Raw genomic sequence first — 23420 nt, forward strand, 5'->3', positions numbered from 1 at the left:
ACACACACACACTCCTATATAAACGTTTGTGGTCATATATAAATACACAAGATTATATATAATACACAAATAATATGGATAAGTGTATAACGATGTATAATGATACACACCACACCAAAAACAAAACAAATATAAAACTTTCCGTGAAAACATTAACTGGATCCATTTTTTTTAAACATTGGAAAACTGGTCGTTGGATGATTAAAAAACAACAAACAAAAAAAACAAAGCAGAAAGATTCCTTTTTAAAATCTCATAATTTAAAGTACAATCCATCTCAGGAAAACATTATAAACGAGTTATACAAATCATAAAACCAGATCCAGCACTTCACACCCAGCCAGTTACTCATTCCAATATTTCTGGCAGAAAATACTGCATTGTAATCCTATCCATTTGAAGAACAGCTTGTATCCCACTGCCGTAAGTAGCATTTAGAGTCATCTCCCTTCCTCTCTCTCTCTCTCTTCCTACACAAACACAATATAATACCATCAGACAACAATTACAATCATACAGGTGTATGTCTTAAGGAGCATCACACATCACTGTGCAAATGATGTGACCTGTCCCCCATCCCCAGCCCACCGGTTTCCCAAGAAACGAAAGCGAAAAAGCTGTGAAAGGAAACGGCTCGATCAGGAAGAAAACCGCAGTCTAACAACAGAGGAAAGATACCCATTCAAACACTACTAAAGGGGGTGCTGGGTTCCTCTCCCGATCCTTCCCAGGGAGACCACGTGCTGAACGACAACGAAAGCAGTGATGGCTGCTACCCTGTCCTGGAAGGACCATGTGAGGTCTGGAGTCTCTCCCTGGCTGCTGACCACAGAGAAAGCCTTCCAGGACGTGCCAAGAAACCAGAGGCCAGAAACTGGGGGACACTGGCTGGTAGGGAGTTAGAGAGGAGTGGACTCTTGTGGGGAGACTGGCTGCATGGCTGGTTTTTGTTCTTGTGCCTGACAAAGAGTCAGGAAACCTAACCCATTTTCGTGGTCCTCAGCTCTGCTTATCAACCTGTGGTTTGTGTGGATGAATGTAAAAGAGAAAATTTTGTGTTTATGTGTGTGCGTGTGTGTGTGAGTGCGTGTTAGCTTTGTGTAAAAATGTGTGTGTGTGTGTGAGCTTTGTGTAAAAATGAGAGAAAGTGTGTGTGTGTGGGTGTGTGAAAGTGTGCATGAGCATGAGCTTTGTGTAAAAATGAGAAAGTGTGTGTGTGTGTGTGTGTGTGTGTGTGTGTGTGTGTGTGCTTTTTAAAACAGTCAATCACAAGAGATGAGAGGTGGAGTGATTCCTTTACAAATAATGTGAAATAAATAAATAAATAAATAAAAAAGACATAATGTCAACAGAAATCCAAATTCATTTTTCAGCTGTCTCCTTCCCACATACACACAGCAGTAAAAAAAAAAAAAAAGGCTTCAAGACAGACCAGCATACATATAACAAGTGAGTATTTAGCTATGGCGATATACAAGTTATAACAAAAGTTATAGAAGTTATTAAAAAAAAAAGAGCCCCCCCCCCCCAACCCCAGTGAAATTATTTTATACCCTTTAATTTCTCCACCCATCCAGGCTTTTGACACATAACCAACAGACCTGGAGAAATCTGGCAAACAGTTTTGCACGGCGCCACAGTGGCTCTTCACAGAGCTGAAGGAGAAGAAGAAAAAGAAGATGATGATGAAGTGCACTCTTACACTGTGTCATGGCACTAAACACAACACTGTCAAAGAACGACCTCCTCTATATCATCATCAAAATTGTCCACCGCCAGAACAGCAGGTTTGGAGCTGAAGGTGGTAGCTGTTGGACGAGGTCTGCGAGGAGGTAGCACGGTGGAGTTGGTGGTGGTTCCCCTTGAACCTGCACCAGTGTCACTGTCTTCAATGACAGCTGCTCCGCCGCCAAACAGGGCGCTCGATTCCCGCTTCTCTGTCGCTCTCAGCTTGTTGGAGGCTGGAGGGGCATCATCCCAAGGGAAGCCTGTCATCCGCTTGCTCTGCAGCGGCTGTCTGGCTGCTGGTCTGGCGTTCCCCAGAAACAAGTCGTCACCATTCTTCTTAGAGTCTGACCCCGTGTCTGAACTGCCAAACAAGTCTGCCATCAAACGGGATTTCTTCTCTGTGCCTCCTGGTGCCGCTGGGTTGGTGGCGGCTGGTTTAGGTTCAGCGTCGTCGAAAAGTGACAACGGCTTCTTCTCCTTCATGCCCACGGTTTTGACTGGGCCAGTGGTGAAGGACGGCTGGTAGCCACCAAAGTCTGAATCATCAGCTGCTGCTTTCATCTTCTTCTGCCGGTCGATGTATGGAACGGAGACGTGGTCGTGGGACGGCTTACCTTTGTGAAGGTTCTCAATGGACTGTGTGAAGGAGTAGTCTGTTTTCTTGCTGGCAGAGGGGGCAAAAGGGTCCCCACCTTTTCCTTTGGCGCTGCCTGAAGGAGCGAAGGGGTCATCACTGGAGCCGTCCATTTTCTGGAGGCGGCGTAAAAGTTCTTCCTTCTTGCGGCGCTCCTCTGCCTGTCGTGCCTCTTCCTCCTTCCTCTCCTGCTCCTCTCTTGCTCGCAGTGCCTCTTCCCTCTGCTTCCTCGCTTCTTCTTCAGCTTCCTGGCGCTCTCTCTCCTCCCTTTCCTTCTGCTCCCTCTCCCGTTCTTCCTTTTCCTTCCTTTCCATTTCCTCCTTTCTCTCCCTTTCTCTTCGTTCCCTCTCTTCAGTGTCCCTTCTCTCGCGGTCTGCTCTCTCTCTTTCCTGCAGCTCTAGTTTCTTTTGCTCGCGAAGCCTGGCCTCGTCTTCTTCCTTCCTGCGTTGATCTTCTTCTTGCTTCTCTCGGTTCAGCTGTTCCTGTTTGTAGCGCTCCTCCTGCCGACGCCAAAACTCTGCCTCGCTGTTCTCCCGCTGGGGTTTCGTTTCTGCTGCCGTGTCCTTTTCTTTTTCTTCCTCTGCCTTCTTCTGCTTCAGCTCCTGACTCTTGGCCTGCTTCTCCTGCACAAATAAAAGGAACTGTGAGTTACGCCACTTCAAAATGGTCACAACAAGAAACATTTCCCTGCTGTTTAAATCACACGCACACAAACATGCACAAAGTAGAGTTTACAACAACAAAAATAGAGAAAAAAAATTGTGTAAATCCACTGAGGACTGTTGCTGTGTATTACTTCTGTGTGTGTCTGTGTTGTATGAGAGTGTGGTGTCAGTGTGTGTATGTGTGTGAGAGAGAAAAAAAGAGTGTGTGTGTGTGTGTGTGTGTGTGTGTGTGTGTGTGTGTGTGTGAGAGAGAGAGAGAGAGAGAGAGAGAGAGAGAGAGAGAAACAGACCTGTAGTCAGCAACATATCCCAAGGCACACAACTTTATAAATGTATAATGGGTTGTTTTTTTCCCCAGAAGGGACACAGTTAAGGGAAGGCATTAAGAATTTTACAGAAATTTTGTACCTGTCCTGGAAAAATAGTACCTACATGCATTTCATTCCATTCATGATAAAATATTTTAGATATTTTCCTATTCATTTCATTACATCTACACCATTGACATACTGGAATTGCTCAATTATTGATGTAATCAGATCATCTTAATTTTGTAACATCCACTTACAGGTGGTGACTTACTCATCAAGTAATCATTTTGATTTCATCTCCTAAATTTCCTTCTGTGTGTTTTAATTATGAATATAATGTGACATATAGCACAGCTTCATTTAAAAAAAATATCTTTGGAACATCCAGGCAATACACAAATGCCTTTTGACAAAGAATTAAATGCACTTGTTCTATTCATTATTCTGAGAATACGCAAACACACATGCAAAAACAAAGGAGAATGATAGCACTCGCGCGCATGCACGCTCACACACTCACACACACACACACACACAGAGGCACACAAACACTTTCATAAAACAATTATATTCAGAAATATTAATACTGGTATACACTTTTTTTTAACAGGTACTAACACATCAAAACAAGAAAAAAAAACCCAATGAATCCTAAGAACAATGTGGGATGCAACAACAACAGAACATGAAGGCACAAAACAAACTGGAACAGCAACCGCAAAGACTCCAGCAACAACACAGTGTAAGGTCTCTACACTAAAACCCATTTTGACCAGCTCAACAAGAAAACATCGACACTGATATACACTGAAAGACACACTGCTTTGAATCAGCCACATGCTGTGAAAAATGTGCATGTTCGTGTGTACCAATGAGTTTTATGTGTGAAGAAGATATAATGCTTAAACCAAAAACAAAGACTATACTATAACTTGAACAGAAGTAACACAACAATTTAGGAAGTCACTATGTCTGTAACACTGAAGGCTTTGTACAGGTACTGAGATAATTTATGTACAATAGCAACGTCAGCACTTGACAAAAGTAAATTCAACGTGATTACACAAGGTTGTTTATAATATTCAAGACAATTTTTTCTCATTAAGTTAACCGTGCTTCTCAAAAAAGAACAAACTTCGGATTTCTTCCATCATCTAGTGCTTCTCAACAAAGAGCAAACCACGCTTAATCAGACACCCGAGATGCCTTGTAACTGTGAACATCCGGATCAATTAAACCAAGCGTTTTTGGTTGACTGAAGTGAAGGCTGGGTGAACAGGAAGACAGACAACACATTCATGGGTCATCCACTTCACTGATCCTTCCCTGCCAGTGTTGCTCAAGTTTCCTGACCAACAATGCAAGTGCCTGTATCTCTCTGGCCTGGGTGATGCTGGGATACAATATGTGCACACACAGAACAGCGAGGCAGCAGCCTGTGTATGTGAGTATGTATGTCTACTTACACTTTATCGTGTACATGTGTGTGTGTGTGTGTGTGTGTGTGTGTGTGTGTGTGTGTGTGTGTGTGTGTGTGTGTGTGCTTAATATCCATATGTATGTTGAAAATAATAAGGGCAATAACAACACTGCGGCAATGATAATAATATATTTCAATCCTACTCATGTAACATCTGGCAAGACTGGCCCCAAAACCAATGCTGCTGCAAAAATACTGACCTTAATAAAATGCAGCAAACCATCTCTAACATAAACACACAGCACTAATGGTTACCAGTATTTTTTATGTACACATACTGATTACAGTTATATTCAACTCAACAACAACAAACATTGTTACAAGTACTTGTAAACACACGCACTGATCGCATTTACATGGCTCAGTACCTTCAAACAGGGTTACCAATACTTGCACACAAACACATTCTAATTACATCAATACAGTTCAACATTAACAAAATTACAAGTACTTGTATGAATAAACACAGGTTTTGACTTTAACTTCACACCAACAAAAGTACTTATAAACACACACAAGACTGACTTTCATTCAGGTTCACACGAGCAAACAGCAAAACTACAGTATAACGAATTGCCTACCAGCTGCTCAATGCTTATTATCTTTTTAGTTTGTTAATCTTTCTGTTTTAGTCTTGTCTTGATAGAACAGGTACCATCTCAAATATGCTACCCAGTATGTTTTAGATTTGTCAGCATCATATTAAATTGTAGCAGAAATAGTACACCACATTAAGTAACTAAAAAAATCTTAAAATTCTGAAAAGTAATATCACAAATGTAAAAAAATCAATATCTTATTTTTCTTAATTTGATAAATGGACAACTTTTTTTTTGGTGTCATTTCAATATTGCCTCTCTGAATGGTATATATATATATATATATATATATATATATATAAATTATGTTGTATCTTGGAATACTTTTGTTAGCTTTGGTTCATTGCATATCAGTTGAATATTTACAGACACAGTATTCCCCCCCAACCACCCCCCCCCCACACACACACACACATATATATATATAATATTCTAGATTTTCTTGTATTTTCAGACATTTCAAATAGTACCAGTGGTCCTATTTTATGCCTCTGAATCACTTTCTAGAGAATAGACAAACCAGTAAGAAGAATCCATAAAAATGCACATGCACACTTAGACACACACATGCACCTGCGCACACACAAGTGTTAACATACATGCAACACCTACATGCTGCACATCCACACACTCTGCACGAACACACACACACACACACACACACACACACACACACACACACACACACACACACATACAGACAAATAGAGAGAAACAAATCAGTCTTCACACTTCTTAGGAACTGTTTCAAGAGTGATATCATGAAGCCAATGATTTCATGGCTTGCTGCTTGGATCAGAACCAAGTTATCCTAAAATAAAAAATTGGGAATATCTTTATAACTGTCATGCCTATTAATACTATCCATGCCTTTTGTTGACTGTGCAAAGACAGGATGTATATCCCAAATAAGTCACATATTTTCCACCACTTTTTCTGCCCCCCAAAATGCATACCATTAAATCATTGCTAATTTTCCTTCAGAAGAGTTTCAAATCACTAAATGATATATACAGAAACATCATTTGGTACCAAACATTAAAAACATCAAAGAAGTCCACACAGTCCAATAATGACAATAAAATGCTTACAAACTGAATCAAACCATACAAAAAACAAAAACAAAAAATTGTCCAAACGATGATTAGGTATGACAGCAAGAAAAACAAAGTCCATCAGAATTCAGTGGATGGAGGTGGGTGGTGCAAACATAGCGATACGGGAAGCGGTATCAACCGATTCAGCTTGCACGTGGAGAAGCAGATATATGACAGGGAAAACACGCAACAGGAGAAAAGAGAGAAAAAAATACAGAGGCAAAAATGTTGTCTTGGGTATAAAATCAGGGTCGGTAATCAAACTCGGTCATCTGAAACCAAAACATCTTCCCCGATGATACATGTGAACTGCAAAGCAAACTCATGGCTGCACAACTATTTCTAGGTGGTAAGATTCTGCACCATTCCACAATCACATAGATGAATTCAAAGATGAAGATGTATTTCCAATTTTCATCTTCTAGGTGGTTAGATCAAGCATCATTCCACATAATTGCTGAATTCAAATATAAAATTTCATATGCTTCCAATTTTTGTCTTTTACTTTCTGTCACATACCACGAAAAAAATAGAGGGAATGATCTCTTTGAACAGTTCCCCATGTCAAAATAAAACATTTATGGTAAAAGATAAAAACAATATCAGATACTAGAAAAGTTACCGACTTGAAAATGCTAGTATATATTTTAAGTTAATTTACATTTTACAATATGACGGACAGCAATAGCAACTATTTAAAAAAAAAAAAAAAAAAAGCTTTCATTTTTAGTCTTTCTTCTACAAGAAAAAGTCCATCTATCCAAAGTCTGCAGTCACGTTTGAATAATCTATATTCAAGCTGGTAAAAAAACAACCCCCCACTCCTCCAAGAAAAAAGAAATCCCGAAACATGTTAGAAACAAAAAAGCCAAGACCTGACACCTAACCCACACACTCCACACCTTTGCATTTCATTTCAGCATGAATATACAGATTTCATAAAGTGATCTGAAACACAATAAGATCTGTTCCCGTAACCAACCATTAAGATGGAAAAGAAAGAGTTGTAGCCCACGGAGAAAAAAAAGGGGGGGCATGGGGGGTGGGGGGGCGGAAGAAGAAGAAGAAGAAGAAGAAGAAGAAGAAGAAGAAAGCCAGTACACACCATCACTTTGTGTGGAGAGGTAGGTAGTTTGGGTAATCGAAGCTGAAACCAATGAGCAAAGCAAACAGGTTGATGCTGGTTTCAGCTACAGGGCATGACACAAATCACACTGAGCATCAAGCTTCTCTGTCATTCCTACAGACATCTGGTTATGAGTGACACAGCGTCCATGATGACAATCAATGGACTGGGAAGGAACATTACCGGATCTGAACAAGAGGAGAATCATCACATATGGGGACAAATTCTTAACAACTTATTTGATATTTTACAATGACTACTTTGGTCAAACTACCATCTTTGATCAAGGACTGATAACAAAACATGCCACTCCAAACAGGGCTGAAATGAAAGGATCCATTCTCATCCAAAATACTCTCTACAACAGACAAATGAACTATGTGGAGATGTGCCTTCTACACTTAGATGATATATAGGACTGCAAATATGGACCTATCCTGAGGAGAAGGTGGCAGAATGATTAAGACACTTATCTGCCAATACAGTGTCTGTAGGGTCTGGGTTCCATTCCTACTCTCACCCTTTCTCCCAAGTTTGACTGGAAAATCAAACTGAGCATCTGGTCATTTGGGTGAGATGATAAACTGATGTCCTGTGTGCAGCACACACTTGGTGCACTAAAATAGAATCCACAGTAACTTAAGGTTTGTCCTCTGGCAAAATTCTGTAGAAGTAATCCACTGTGATAGGTACAAAAATACATACACATGCACTTAAGGCCTGACAAGCGTGTTGGGTTATGCTGCTGTCAGGCATCTGCCTAGCAGATGTGGTGTAGCATATAACGATTTGTCCAAACACAGTGACGCCTCCTTGAGAAACTGAAACTGATGTATTAGGAACACTCCTATCAGCAAGGAATGGTTGAGCAAGGGATTTGACACACCAATAAGCAGTGAACAGTGTGGAAGGGAAAAAAAAGAAAAAAAGAAAAAACGGATATGAATGACGATGCTGTCAAACAAAATCACTTTCACTATGCAGGAATGAATCTGTCTGGAAGCTGCCTGAATAAAACAATTTTTAAAGCACTTTGTAAGCTTGAACATCAATTCAACAACAAATGGTTTAAGACTTTTGGAAAATGCAGACGGTGGAAAAAGAAAAATAAGCACATAAAAAAAAAGACAACGACGAATGGGAAGACAGTTTTCCCCCTTCCCATAGTCATTTTTCTTTCCTTATCTTTTAATTATGTTCTTCAAAATAAATTCCCAAATACAATGTTTTTAGGTGTGAAATACAGGAAAAGTATTTAAAAAAAACATCAATAAAAAAATCTTTTTTAAACTAGCCATTAGCCATTCCAGTAGGCAAAAATACTGTGTGTAACCAAGAACAATTTATTTTCTTACTTTCTAACATAAAACAAAGGGCACCAAAGTCTTTTTATGTAACAATTCTGTGGGCACTGTGAACAATCAACTTTCTCACTTTCTAACTTAAAATGAAGGGCACCAACTTTGTTTTTCTTTCTTTCAGGAAGGGGTGTCGTGCGAGTTACTCTGTGTGTAACCAGGAATCATTCACTGACCTCTTACTTTCTAACTGAAAATGTAGCACACCAACCTTTTTCTCTGCTCTCTCGGCCCTTCTCTTGTCCTCATAGGCCTTGGCCCTGTCACGGAAAGAGAGGTCCGTCATTGACCCAGAATTCTTCATCAGGTTCTGTCGCCACAGGGGAGGGGTATGGGCAGGAGTGCCACCGTAGGAGGACGGCTTCAACAGCCGATTGCTGTAGATGTTCTGCGCTTCAAGCTGCTTCTCTTTTTCCTGGAAAAAAACACAACACCCACAAAACCTGTGAATGACACAAGCATGCCAAATCCATGTGCAAAGTTTTCACGGGATCCTGGTATGTATACATCTACATGAAATGTACATGTATCCTCTCCATACCACTGATACTGATAAACATTCCCAGAATCTAACTTTCGCGAAGTCCATCGACAGGAATCTTCAAAGTCACTTATCTTTATACTGCCATTTATACAAATGTTACCCAACATCTTTTCTATCCAATAATTTCAGTTTCAAGGTGTCAAAGCGTGCAGACTGATCCATGTGTGCTACACTACATCTCCTTGATGGGGAACAAAAAGTTTAATCAAATTGTTAAACGTGATCAGATGCCTGAGCTATGCATACACCCAACAAGCTGATCAAACTTTAAGAGCCTATCCTACCCCATAGTTTCAGTTTCAGTTTCTCAAGTAAGCATCACTGTGTGATGGGGTGGTAAGGTGGTGTTAGAGAAGGTGAAGACAAGTAGAAGGTGTTTGCATAAGTGAGCCGCAGCCAGGCAAGGTAGACTCGGGAAGGCGGTGCACCAATTTTTCTTCTTTTATTCTCACATTCTTCCAGACCAGGAGAGTTCTCTATTTGTCTGGCACTCGCTCACTCCTTATATTCTGTTCCACCGAACTGCAAAGCCAGCGCCGCGAAGCGACTCATGAAACCGGCCCTCCGCGAGCCTTGAGGGGCCAAGCTTGTGTTTGTTTGACCAAATTTAACGGCTTCTGACTTTCAGCTTGGGGAACTAACATAGACATATTATATATCACACAAAACTACAAGAGACGAGCATTTTCTTAAGCTAAACCATTTTCTACAAAAATAATGTAGTTAAAAACTGTAAAGAAAAAGAATCACTGAATGAACGAGCTTTTAACGAGTTCATGTATCATTTCTGTACATTACAACAATTAATATGTCGCGATATGTAATATAATTGTAACAGTTAAGTAACTGAAAATCCTGAATTTCCAACTATATAAAAATCATCTATAGAATCTGCTTCTATAGTAAAGATTTTTTATGTCAAAATTCAAAAGAAAACTCAATGGACAGCTCCCGTGTTGGCACCGCTTGGCGGTGCTTTTGGCACTTGTGATCGACAATGAAATGCTTCGTTTAAACCAAATACAACACAACTACACATGTATGATATGAATCAGATTGATAACAAAAATGCAAACATCTGCAAGACAGGCTATAAAAATGTCTAGGTATTGTAAAAACATATTTTGCTCAAATCGGCTCTGACGAATTCCAATGGCTTGAAGAAGAGATAGTTTTGTGGGGCTGAAATGCTGTCAGACATTTCATACCATCGCATGCCTATAACTTAGGTGTACACGGAAAACGGTACACAAGAAGAAAGTTTAATCATTTACATTTTAATGCACAATCTAAATTCCACGGCAACTATATCGATTTATAGAAAACGAAGGTATTTTGTATGTTTCAACTGAGTGGATTTTGAAGACTGCACCAAAGTTCATTCACATAAATATTAATTTAAAAGAGTTATAGGATTTCTGGCCAAATGATATCATTACAGTTGAGAAGTATGATCGTTCTGAAGTCCCATAACATAAAACTATAATCTCATCTATAAGGAAGTGTTTATAATTTAACAAATTGATGAAAAATCATACGGTTCCCTGTAAAGGGAGATAACTTGTGACCGATTTACAAACTTCCTTCGTAACCTTCGGCGAATCACAAAAGTCATCTGCTAAGCTGGCCCAACGAAGATTGTAGCCAACCCAGCTACAACTGCATTCAGACAAATCCATGTATGCTACACCACATCTGTGAGGCAGATGCCTGACCAGCAGCATAACCCAATGCGCTTAGTCAGGCCCTGAGTGCATGCATATGTATTTGTGTACCTATCAGAGAGGATTTCTTTGACAGAATTTTGCCAGAGGTCAAACCTTTTGTTGCCGTGGGTTCTTTTTCAGTGCGCTAAGTGCATTATGCATACACGACCTTGGCTTATCATCTCACCCGAATGACTAAATGCTCAGTTTGATTTATTCAGTCAAATTTGGATGAAAAAAGGTATGTGTGGGAATCAAACTATAGACACTGTATTGGCAGATGAGCGTCTCAACCATTCCACCACCTTCCCCACCCCATAACCAACACACAGCAGCCTCCACAATGTCACAAACCTTGACCAAAGTTTCTAGTCTGGCTTTCTCTTCCTTCATCTCTTCGATCTGTTTCTCCGTCTCTTTGGCGCGTGCTCTCTCGATGCCCAGCTCATGGCGGTGGTTCTTCTTCACCATCTCCAAATGCCTTTCCAGTTCCTGAACAGTCACAATACTGTGTGTCAATGGCATTGCAGGTGGTGGGGGTAAAGAACACTTCATGATGTTGCATTTTTACCAGGTTGATTGAATAATAATGTTTTGTCTGGGTGAGGAAGGCTCTTTTAAAATGTAACTGGATGTTAGAAATACTTGAGGGAACTGTGACAGTAAACACTGGGAAGTAAGTGAATGCTGCCCATGATGGAATTTCAGTTTACTCAAACTTCGCTTTAATGTAACATGAACACTTGCACAAACACAGAAAGGAACCACACATATGTGCACACTTACATGCATGCATACAGAAGTTCCCTTCTGAAAATGTACTGCACACACACACACACACACACACACACACACACACACACACAGGTGGGTTTTTTCTTTTTCATAAAATACTTAGCATGCGTACACACACACACAAACGCACACAGATATTGAGAATTCCTTTTGCCAGCACATGGCACACACACATGCACACACACACGCACATAAAATCCACATATGTAAGTACACATAAATCATACACGCACTCAGAGACAAATGTGCACACACAGTGGGAACCTGCACATTCGTCGTAACAAAACCACATCATACTCTTTTTAAAAAATCCCCATACCGACATTCGACTGTTCTTTTCCTCCAGTGATTCCTCTGCCTTGGTCAGTCGCCGATCCAGATCGCTGCGCTCCCCCAGATTCTTCTTCTGTGTCAGGTCCTTGTACCTCTTCAGCTGAGAGTTGGCCTTGTCCAGCTCATCCTCTGCGTCTCGCAGGTAGCGGTCCGTCTTCTCATACTTTTCCTTGGCCTGTCGCAGCTGTTCCCTGAGGGAGCGCACTTCGTTGTTGTGCGCCTGTATCAGCTGTGGAAGCTGACTCTCTGTGTCCTCAAACCTCTTCAGGGCTCTCTCCTGTCGCACGACGAAGGAGGAAAACACAAGGGTAAATGAGGGACCACAAAAGCCTGATGGAGGGGGCGGGGGCATAAAAGAAACTGTATTCCATATAAGGTAAATGAGGGACCACAAAAACCTGATGGGGGCATAAAAGAAACTGTATTCCATATAAGGTAAATGAGGGACCACAAAAACCTGATGGGGCCATAAAAGAAACTGTATTCCATATAAGGTAAATGAGGGATCACAAAAACCTCATGGGGACATAAAAGAAACTGTATTCCATATAAGGTAAATGAGGGACCACAAAAGCCTGATGGGGACATAAAAGAAACTGTATTCCATATAAGGTAAATGAGGGACCACAAAAATCTGATGGGGCCATAAAAGAAACTGTATTCCATATAAGGTAAATGAGGGACCACAAAAACCTGATGGGGACATAAAAGAAACTGTATTCCATATAAGGTAAATGAGGGACCACAAAAATCTGATGGGGGCATAAAAGAAACTGTATTCCATATAAGGTAAATCAGGGACCACCAAAATCTGATGGGGACGTAAAAGAAACTGTATTCTATATAAGGTAAATGAGGGACCACCAAAATCTGATGGGGGCATAAAGGAAACTGTATTCTATATAAGGTAAATGAGGGACCACAAAAACCTGATGGGGGGGCAAAAAAGAAACTGTATTCCATATAAGGTAAATGAGGGACCACAAAAACCTGATGGGGGCATAAAAGAAACTGTATTCCATATAAGGTAAATCAGGGACCACCAAAATCTGATGGGGACGTAAAAGAAACTGTATTCCATATAAAGTAAATGAGGGACCACAAAAATCTGATGGGGGCATAAAAGAAACTGTATTCCATATAAGGTAAATCAGGGACCACAAAAACCTGATGGGGTGCAAAAAAAAAACTGTATTCCACATCAGGTAAATGAGGGGCCACAAAAATTTGATGGGAGCAAAAAGGAAATCATATTCTGTATCAGGCAAATTGGCAAAAAGGAAATTGTATTCTGCATATATCTTTGCCTTGATCTCTTTCTTCACTGATTTCTATGCGTTTAAATTGAGAAGCCCTAAAAATAATTGTCCATACCACTTTCTCCAACCTGACAGATTGCTGTTTACAACCCACGGTTTCAGCCTCTTTCTCTCCCTCTCCATCCCTTTTTGCTGTATTTCTATGACTCCCCATCACACATTTGCAAAGTTTTCAAGCTGTACACAATGCGAATAAATATAATCTGAGCTCTTTAGATAACAGGTGCTGTTCACTTTGAATGGTCTCCCTCTTATTTGCCTTGTTGGACTTGTGTGAATGTGTAGAAGAGGATGTTAATTTGTTATTTTGTTTTGAATCTTTCTTAATTCATTCCTTCAAGGTTTTACAGTCCATGATTCACACCTGCTGACAAAGTTTGTATTGTTTACTCCCAGCTGAAAAGTGAAACTCTAAAACACAAGCACCAACAGTGACAAAAAATGGTATTGACTACGTTTCTTTGTGTCCTGTTTTTGCCAGATATTTCACATTTCTATAGGCTCAAGCACTGGTCTCAATCAGATTTAACAGACACCCACAAACACAACCACTCAGGCTATGGACAGGGCTTGAACAGACACCACAACTGTCATAATTCATAACAAAATCCATCTGAGCAATTTTATCACATTGTATTGTATGAGATTGTATTGTATTATTGTAATGTATTGTTTTGTATTCTATTGTATCGTACTGTATCGTAATGTATTGTACTGCTTTTTTACCACAACAAAATTCAGGCTGCTCTTGCTGGGGAGAACATGTTGCCACAATGCAGCGTCATCCTTTTTCTTCTTTCTGTCTGCAGTTGTACTTGTTTTACAACTGCCTTGTTGCCGTGGGTTCTTTTATGTGCACTAAGTGCATGCTGCAAATGGGACCTTACTTTATTTTCTGTCCACAGTTGTGCTTGTTTTACAACTGTCTTGTTGCTGTGGGTTGCTACAAATGGGACCTCACTTTATAGACTATCTTATCTGAATGCCCAAGACACTGGGAAAAAGAGGGATGTGCTCACCTGTTTGTACTGCACCTGCTTGAAGAGCCTGTTCTCATCCTTCACGGCCTTCAGCTGCTTCTTCATGTCGTTCATCTGGTTCCGGAGCTCCTTCATCCTCAGCTGGTCTGCAGACAGCAGGCGCTTCACCACCTCGTCCATCGGAACCTCCGGCTTGCCTTGGTCCTGGCGACCCGGTCCTCGACCTCTGCCCTTTCCGTGACCCCTGCCTCGACCCTGAACCCTTGCTGGAATCAGATGTCATGACTTTCAATGAATGTAGTAGAACCCCCTTTTTTTTTCCTCAAAAAAATAAGAAGAAAAAGAAATATATCCTTCTCCACTGCAATGGGAATTCATTTACAGGTTAGTCTGTTGCTGAGGACTATGAATTTAAAACTAGGAGGCAGGACTGAACTGGCTCTTAGTGCTGCAGTTTTTTTGTCTTTTGGGGGGGCTGGGGGGTGGGGGGGGGGTGTAGTTGACCTGTGGGGACCATCCCAATGCAGACTGTCCTCAAGCCCTCTTGGCAGAGAGAGTGGGCAAGACTCCTAGCATGATAATCAACTTCTTGCCCAGATGGTCTGAACAGCAGTTGCCTCCTCTGTTGCTCTGATAGTTATAGTCTGGCATGACTATCATACATATCATCAAATTGCGTCGCCCAGTGTTGGAGACAGTGATCTGGAAATTAAATAGGAAAGCATTATGAGATAAAATGAAATTCAAAGCGAAAATAAAATGCCTTGTGCTTAGAAACAAAAGTGTGTTGTGGGAAAAAGCATCAAATAATTTTTCTTTCTGCACTGTGACCAGACAATGAGTCTTTTTTTTTTCTTTTTTTTATGCTTTATTCAAAATATGAACAAAAATAGAGAGTCAAAAAGGAAAAAAATGTAGCAGTAACAACAAGAAACACAACACACACACATACCCAAACAAACAAACAAAAAACAAAACAAAAAACACACCATCTAGAACAGAAAAACAGTATAAAGTTTTAGTATCACACATTAGGTGAATTTGATAGCAATGCAAAAAAAGTATAATATGGTGTTTATATCATTATATACCATTATATTACAAATCAGAAACCGGTAATTTTATTCTGCAACTCTTACGTCAAAAAGCATTGATTTATAATCATTCCATTCTACACTGAATTTGGCCACATGGCTATTTGATTTTGCATTGCATAACTCAGTTTTGAAATTACTATTGAACTGTTTTTGGAAAAAATAGATATATCTGGAGGAAGCATTTCCATCTTGCATATTTTGCTGATACATATCTTGGCTAACATTATTATGAAAATAAAAAATTATCATAAGTATTTATTTGATGATCAGTTCCAAAAATTACAATAATACCTGAGAACTGCACATGACATAAATTTTCGCAATTTTCATTAAACGTATTCTCCAGTGCATACAAAAACCTTCATGTACATGTACAATACCATAAAAAAGTGCTTAATTGAAGGAGTCTTCAACAAGCTCACGCATCCTCCCTCTCATACACACCCTCACAAAGACATGACTGTGAAGTTTCTACAAAAAGGCCTCTGGATGTAAATAGATTCTTCCTGAACCAACAAGGTCTCAAAATAACGTATTTTTGAATGAAACGTAAAAGTTATCATTTAAATCTTTCAACCCTCAACTATCTGACCTTTATATCTCTAAAAACCAGGCAGGCTGTGACATATACAGCAAGAATTCCATCAGGGAAGAAGACAGGCCAAATAATTTTCATCTTCTTTACTTCTAGCACTCTGGTTCCCGAACCATCAAAGAATACCAGACAAGACCAACTCCTGACTCTGAAAGAGCATTTACAACTGAACCCTGCTTTCTCAGTGTCAAAGTGCACACAATTTGTATTCAGTTGATTCTCTTTTTGTGGATATCCTGAAACCACATCTTTCAAACACTGATAATAATGCTTTTTATCCTTTTGGCTTTTCGTACCTGAAAGAACTTGCCCTTCTTTTTTCTGCTGAGCATATAAATATATTCTGTGCGATTCCATCAGGTTGAAAAGACTTTTATGAATGTGCTTTTCATCACAAACTCTTTCAACTATTAGTAATAACACATTTTAATCTTTCAGCCCTTAATCCGAAAAAAGAACTTTCCCTTCTCACTCTGTCAAGCATTCACGTTTATCCTCAGTATATTTTCAACAGGCTTCTAAAAATGTCTTCCCAATATGAAATGGAATACAAATTCACACTATTCTTTGATGTATTGATGGAAAATGTTTTATTATGATGCGCAGTCATGTGTGAATGTATGAATGGACCTCAGTTCACTGGATATTTACAGTGACAGCTGGTGCATTCAATCACTTATCCACTGTGACAGTAGATGAGAAAGAGGAACATGTGCAGGCATGAATGCACGTGTGTGTGTGGTGGGGGTGCCTGTACACATGCATTCTGTACCTTATCACATCTCCTTATACATGTGTATCCGTATGCACATGTAATGTGTGCGTGTGTGAGTGTGTGCAAGTGCACACACTCCTGCATGTAGTAACTGTGCGCATGCGTGCGTGTGCGCGCACATACACACACACACACTTAGAGATCCTGCGACAACAATTCTGTTATCATGGTTCCATCCTGACTTACCATGGTAGCGGTAGATGGCAGTGTCGCCATAGGGGTTTCTTCCTCCAGACCTTAGCCAAGGCATTGTGAGCAAACTCCACTCTCATCCCCAGAACATCACAACCCTCCCTTCACTCCTTCAACTCTTTCAACTTCACAGAGTACCATCATCATGTCTGTTGCCGGTATCCATGAAGAGCAAATTCAATTACACACAAAAAAACAACAACAACAAAACAGAACAAACACCACCCACAACACTGCAAGTGTGGACATGTGTTGCCCACAGCTCACCAGTGTTATTCTGACCACACGCCTTCCACAATCAGACACCACACAATGTAGCAGACCAGGTAACACCACCACCACCTCCACATACTGTCACTGAAGGTGGCATAACCAAGACACTCTCACAGTCACTTGTTGCATAACTCCCACAGCAGTCAACTCCATAGCATGGAGCCTCAGCGCTCTTACAACCAACCACACGTCGAGAATCACTACACCTAAACATCCTTCGTTGTGAAACGCAAACACAAACAAATGTGAATCGTTCAAAAATGTAACACAAGCTTGTTTATTTCTTGTTTTTTTTTTTTGTTTTTTTTTTTTTTTTTAACACATTCAAGGAAAGCAAACCATGGTGTCTCCAACATAAACAATCTACAAGCAAGATTTCTGACAGTGCTCACGGATAGGAATGCTCCCTGTCAACGAATGTACACCCTATAATTGCAAGTGGTTAAAGGGCTGGCTAGTTATAGGATCAGGCGGCAAGGCTGTATTAATGCCGAGTCTTCTGTGAGGCGTTTACAGCTCTATTTTTTTTCTCCCTCCCTAACTTCTCTCTCTCTCTCTGCCTGTCTGTCTCTCTCTCTCTCTCTGTGTCTCTATACCTCTCTTGTTTACATGTCCATTCAGCTCTGGTCGAGGTTTTCTAACTTCGACTTCTCCAGACGCCACCTATCCCCCCAAAAAACATGTCTCTAACGGGAGTTACACCGTTGTTCATTCATGTGCAAATTAACTGCTCTTGGCTTTGAGCTCCAGCACTTGGTGCTGTTGTTAACAGTTATAGCATTACCCACAAAAGGCAGGGGGGTCAGGGAGATTGTAAGCCCTGGGGTCGAGGGCTGTTTTCAGACGGAGCGGACCTGGCTGTTGTGATAACTCACTGAACAGGGCCAAGTCACCCAACTAGTCTGCAAAACAACACCACTTGCCAAGTCTTTATCAGGAAAGGTTCATTTCTTTTGTGCTGAACAAGAATAAGTGTTCCGGAGATGTGTGAAAGAGACCTCTGCGAACGGAAATATCTGTATTTTTCAGTGTGTGGTCTGCTGCAAGAAACCTTTGTGGTACAAACACATACATCAGCTGTGTGCATGATCTTTGTTTTCATATAGCCATGATACTGAGTTTTTTGTTTGTTTTTATGTGTGTGTTTTTTGGGGGTTTTTTTGTTTGTTTGTTTGTTTGTAATGTAAATAGTATGCTAAGCCTTTGAATAGTTTTAGGAATCTAATCAATCTGTTAAGACAATTGCAGACGCACACACTTGTAGATATCATATGCATGCACACATGGTCACATGAGTACATGGGTGCACAAACACATACACACACACACAAACAGAGAGAGAGAGAGAGAGAACCATAAACAAGTACTTACCAAGGAAAAGACTTGAAAGGAATCATATCTTGAGCATTAGCAAGTGAAGATTCTAGTTTTGCACACTTTACCTTTTTTCTTTGCAATACAATGTGTGCTTGTGCAAGTTGTGTATATACATTTATATGTGTATAAATGAATGTGTGTGTGTGTGTGTGTGAGAGAGAGAGAGAGAGAGAGAGAGATACAGAGATACAGAGAGAGAGATACAGAGAGAGAGAGAGAGACATACAAAGAGAGAGAGAGAGAGAGAGAGAGAGAGAGCATGCTCGCATGTATGCTTATGTGTTAACATATATACGTCTTTGCATGTAAATGCACATAAATGCGTATAAGAGAGCATATCTATGTGTAAATAACAAGTGTGAATTTGCCCATGTGTCCAAATGCATGAATTTGTGCATGCATGATCGCATATACCCAAGTCAACACACCATTTGTCCTGTGTGTGCTGTTTTGAGAGCAATTTATTTGTCAGTAACAGCACCCTAGTTATTTACAAAATGGATACTGCAGTTTATTAAACATTATATGAAGTGCAGAGAGTTACTGAATAAATATATTTAACGACACATTCAGTTTTGTGCATCCCTTTGTTACTCTGGCAAAAGCAAACAGAAAAAAAAAAAAAATCCCCCCCCCCCACCACCCCCCCAAAAAAACCTCTCACCTTTTGACCTTGCAACACTCTGTGGGTCTGAAGCACGTGTAAACCCTGCACATACCGGGCTGTGCCAGATCAACCACCAGTCATCAATACAGTCACGGATACACAAGACATACTGAACCCAGAAGAGACAAACAGAAAGTATGATATTGTTGCTTCTGGGCTGGGAACTCTTTGTCATGTCAAAAAAAATCAGCAGTCAAGGGCAGTTCTCTAACAGAAGTAATCATTTGACATGTGAAAAGACTTAAAATTAAAGTACTTCTGCATTACTTATAGACAGACCTACATCCACCAAACCAACAGTCCAGCATTTCGTACCATTTTCGATTTATGATCACTGGTTGTACAGTGTCTCTGTAGTATTAAAACCATTATAATTATTGGATCATTCCGACCGCTATGTGATTTCCTTCCTAATCTCCTTCTCCCTAAAGCCTTTGGAACAACATCTTACAATCCCCACCCCCACCCTTTTTATTTTTTTTTTTTTTTTGGATGTCCCATGATGTCAGCACAACCTTGTAAAGCAGTCTCCCACAAGGCAGCAGCACTGTCAGTCGTCAAACCCATCATCAATCATCATCACCGAAATATAGAAAACAAATATGTACCAAATACTGGGGTCACAAAAGAGAGAGAGAGAGATTCAGATTCAGATTCAGATGGTTTATTCATTTTAGGCCTAGGCCCCTCATGAAGGGGAAAGTGAACAGACAATAATCAGAGAGAGAGAGAGAGAGAGAGAAGAAAAATGTCACAATTGTGGCTGTGAAAGGAAGAAAAAGAGAGACAGGCGTGACCATCACTCTCACTCAGAGAGAAGGTGCCGGGTGCTGAAGGGCAGATGACTCGAAACACACGTGTGCCCTGCTGTGTGTGTCATTCGTTATTTCACACGCTACACACCCCTCACCTCTAGGGCTTAGGACACTGTGCTGTGGGTCTGTAGCAGGGGTATAACCTGCACACAGTGCCTCGACTCTCCATCACCTGTATACAGGTGCATATGCAAGGCTCACTGTGCCTAGTGCAAAATGAAAATGGAGAAAACCAAGGTGTAGCGTGGAATGAAAAGTAGAACAAGAAAGAATTTGAAAAAAAAAAAAAAAAAAAAAAAAATCTGCGTTCACTATGGTTACTGGTCTGGGTCTTACTGTGCAAAAACTTTACTGTGTATATTTTTATGGTGTGTGTGTGTGTGTGTGTGTGTGTGTGTGTTGATGCTTATTTGAAATGTCACACAGTTCTTTTTTTTTATATTAATGATCTGATTATTTTGCATTCGATAAAAGAAACACTTATCTCATACCCACCCCCAACAAGCTGTATGTACTGAAGAGAAACATTAAAACCAACCCAAACCAAATGAATTTAAAAAAAAGACAACAAAAACACACACACAAGCAATGAACCTACCACAGTCTTCAAGCATGCACGCGCATGTGTGCGCGCGCACACACACACACACACACACACAGTATACAATTTGTTCTCCATCTATCCAAAATGCCTTAGCAGACCACAAAAAAAAGCAAAAAAAAGCTGACCATTGTCTGAAAACAATCTGATCTGATCATGGGAAGAGTGACTAGTCAAGGCCAACTATTCAACACCTTGTTTGGTCTTACAAGCTATTTCTGCCTCTCAGTCCTCTCAGTCTCTATATCTGCAATGTTTGATCCCAAATGTAGAAAAGAAAAAGAAAAAAAAGTATTAAAAAAAAAAACAACAAGAAAAAAACTCCTTGCAGATTCAAAACTACAATCTCAGTAAATTTTACCTTTCAGCTCCAATACTTTGCACTGCTTTCTCAAAGTGATCCATGACTCAACATTTCAAATTTTCAAGTAGCTGTAATTCTTGAAGTAAGTACCGGATCCAAAGCAAATTTTGTATTTGTATTTGTATTTCTTTTTATCACAACAGATTTCTCTGTGTGAAATTCGGGCTGCTCTTCCCAGGGAGAGGGCGTCGCTACACTACAGCGCCACCCTTTATTTTGTATTTTTTCCTGCGTGTGCAGTTTTGTTTGTTTTTCCTATCGAAGTGGATTTTTCTACAGAATTTTGCCAGGAACAACCCTTTTGTTGCCGTGGGTTCTTTTACGTGCGCTAAGTGCATGCTGCACACGGGACCTCGGTTTATCGTCTCATCCGAATGACTAGCGTGCAGACTACCACTCAAGGTCTAGTGGAGGAGGAGAAAATATCGGCGGCTGAGCCGTGATTCGAACCAGCGCGCTCAGATTCTCTCGCTTCCAAACCAAGAAGACATCAGAGCTGGTTAATGCATCAAGTTTGAATCTGAAAAAATCATAGAGTAGTTCAGTAGAGACACACAAGGCAAAATCCATAGAAACCCTCATATTAAAAATTTTTGGGATGTTAATCATCGTCTGAAGTTAGTTTTAGTTCTCACACTGAGAATGGATGACAGAAAAAGTGAAAGTATACTTTCCTTTCTCAGGGAGAGAAAGAAAAAGAGAAGCAGAGAGAGAGAGAAGAGAGAGATAGACAGACAGACAGAAACTGAGAGACAGACAGACAGAGACAGAGACAGAGAGAAAGATTCATGATGGTTTATTATGTATAGACGTAAGCCCCTTATGGAAGGGAATGTGAACATTATAAACATCACATCACTAGAGAGACAGACAGACAGACAGACAGAGAGAGAGAGAAAGCCACCAATCACTGTTTAGTTACTCCTGCACACCACAGATACAAAGCACCAACACCCAAAGGCCCCAGGACAGCGGAGGGGCACAGTACAGCAGAACAGTGCTGCACCCGTTCAGGCACACCACACCTCTCACCTTTAGTTCTGCTGACATTGTGAGCTACTGGGGCTTTCATCTTCCCTGCACACAGTGACTGCACTCTACAACCCACTGTAGCTGGTAGCCATATGCACTGATGATGCCCAGGTTGAATCTACATACACAGGAACTGACTTCTTCTTTCTCCTATACCTCCAACTGCAGGTTGTTTGCTTTCATCTTTTTGTGGGGAGTGGTGGGGGTGGGGGGGGTTGTTTACACCATTCTGTAACTGTTCTGATCAATCCTTGACTTAAATGCTAAGTTCATGACTGAGTGAAAAGGTGATAACTAGAACACTGTCAGAGACAGACAGGCAGAGGGAGAGAAAGAACCCCACTATGTAACAGCATAACTTATCACATCTTGTCAGTGTGACATTATTTTTTGTAATATATGTGCATGTGTGACTATCAATGCGCAATTGAGGGAAAGGGGCTGCAATGAAATGGAGCAGATTTTTCACAAAAATGTATGTGCAATGTTGTCCACACTTGTTATTTCATCAAACACACTTCTCACCTTGAGAGCGGATGACACTGGGAGTTTCAAAGGCTTTGTTTTTTCCTGCACAATCCACCGCAGTGTGCGTTGACCATTTGCTATACTATACATTATACAGAAGTGTTTGAGCAGCATTGGAACGAATGCCCAGTCACCAGAATTAGGGAGGAGGGATGGTATTAGATGAGATGAGACAAGGACCTCCAGTCTGGCCTGTGGTGGATACAATAGTGGTTATATGTGACTATCTGACGGCGCAATAGCCCAATGGTTAGAGCGCTGGGCTTTCAATCTGAGGGTCCTGAGTTCGAATCCCGGTAAAAGCGCCTGGCGGATAAAGGGTGGAAATTTTTCCCATCTCCCATGTCAGCATATGTGCAGACCTGCTTGTGCCTGAACCCCCTTTGTGTGTATACGCGAAAGATCCTGTCAGTAATCCATCTCAGTGTT

The 23420-nt window shown here is 40.6% G+C and overlaps 1 protein-coding gene across 5 annotated transcripts in view; it reads right to left on the reverse strand.

Moving 5' to 3' along the window:
- Nucleotides 1-1564: 1564 nt before the first annotated feature.
- The window catches only part of LOC143282856 (uncharacterized), a 46547-nt gene continuing 24691 nt past the window's right edge, over nt 1565-23420 (reverse strand). For 2 of the 5 annotated variants that reach the window (XM_076588704.1, XM_076588705.1), the window contains exons 3-8: nt 14715-14941; nt 12363-12653; nt 11603-11740; nt 9210-9413; nt 7620-7661; nt 1565-2985 (exon numbers count right to left, since the gene is read on the reverse strand). In XM_076588704.1, coding sequence (XP_076444819.1) covers nt 1732-2985; nt 7620-7661; nt 9210-9413; nt 11603-11740; nt 12363-12653; nt 14715-14941 — 2156 coding nt within the window. In that variant the 3' untranslated portion in view covers nt 1565-1731. Of the gene's footprint in view, nt 2986-7619; nt 7662-9209; nt 9414-11602; nt 11741-12362; nt 12654-14714; nt 14942-17328; nt 17881-19648; nt 19842-23420 lie in introns of those variants that run through there. The other 3 variants (XM_076588703.1, XM_076588707.1, XM_076588706.1) reach the window with 3 other exon arrangements.

Source organism: Babylonia areolata, chromosome 6 (assembly GCF_041734735.1).
Source record: "Babylonia areolata isolate BAREFJ2019XMU chromosome 6, ASM4173473v1, whole genome shotgun sequence".
Classification (NCBI taxonomy): Eukaryota; Metazoa; Mollusca; class Gastropoda; order Neogastropoda; family Buccinidae; genus Babylonia; species Babylonia areolata.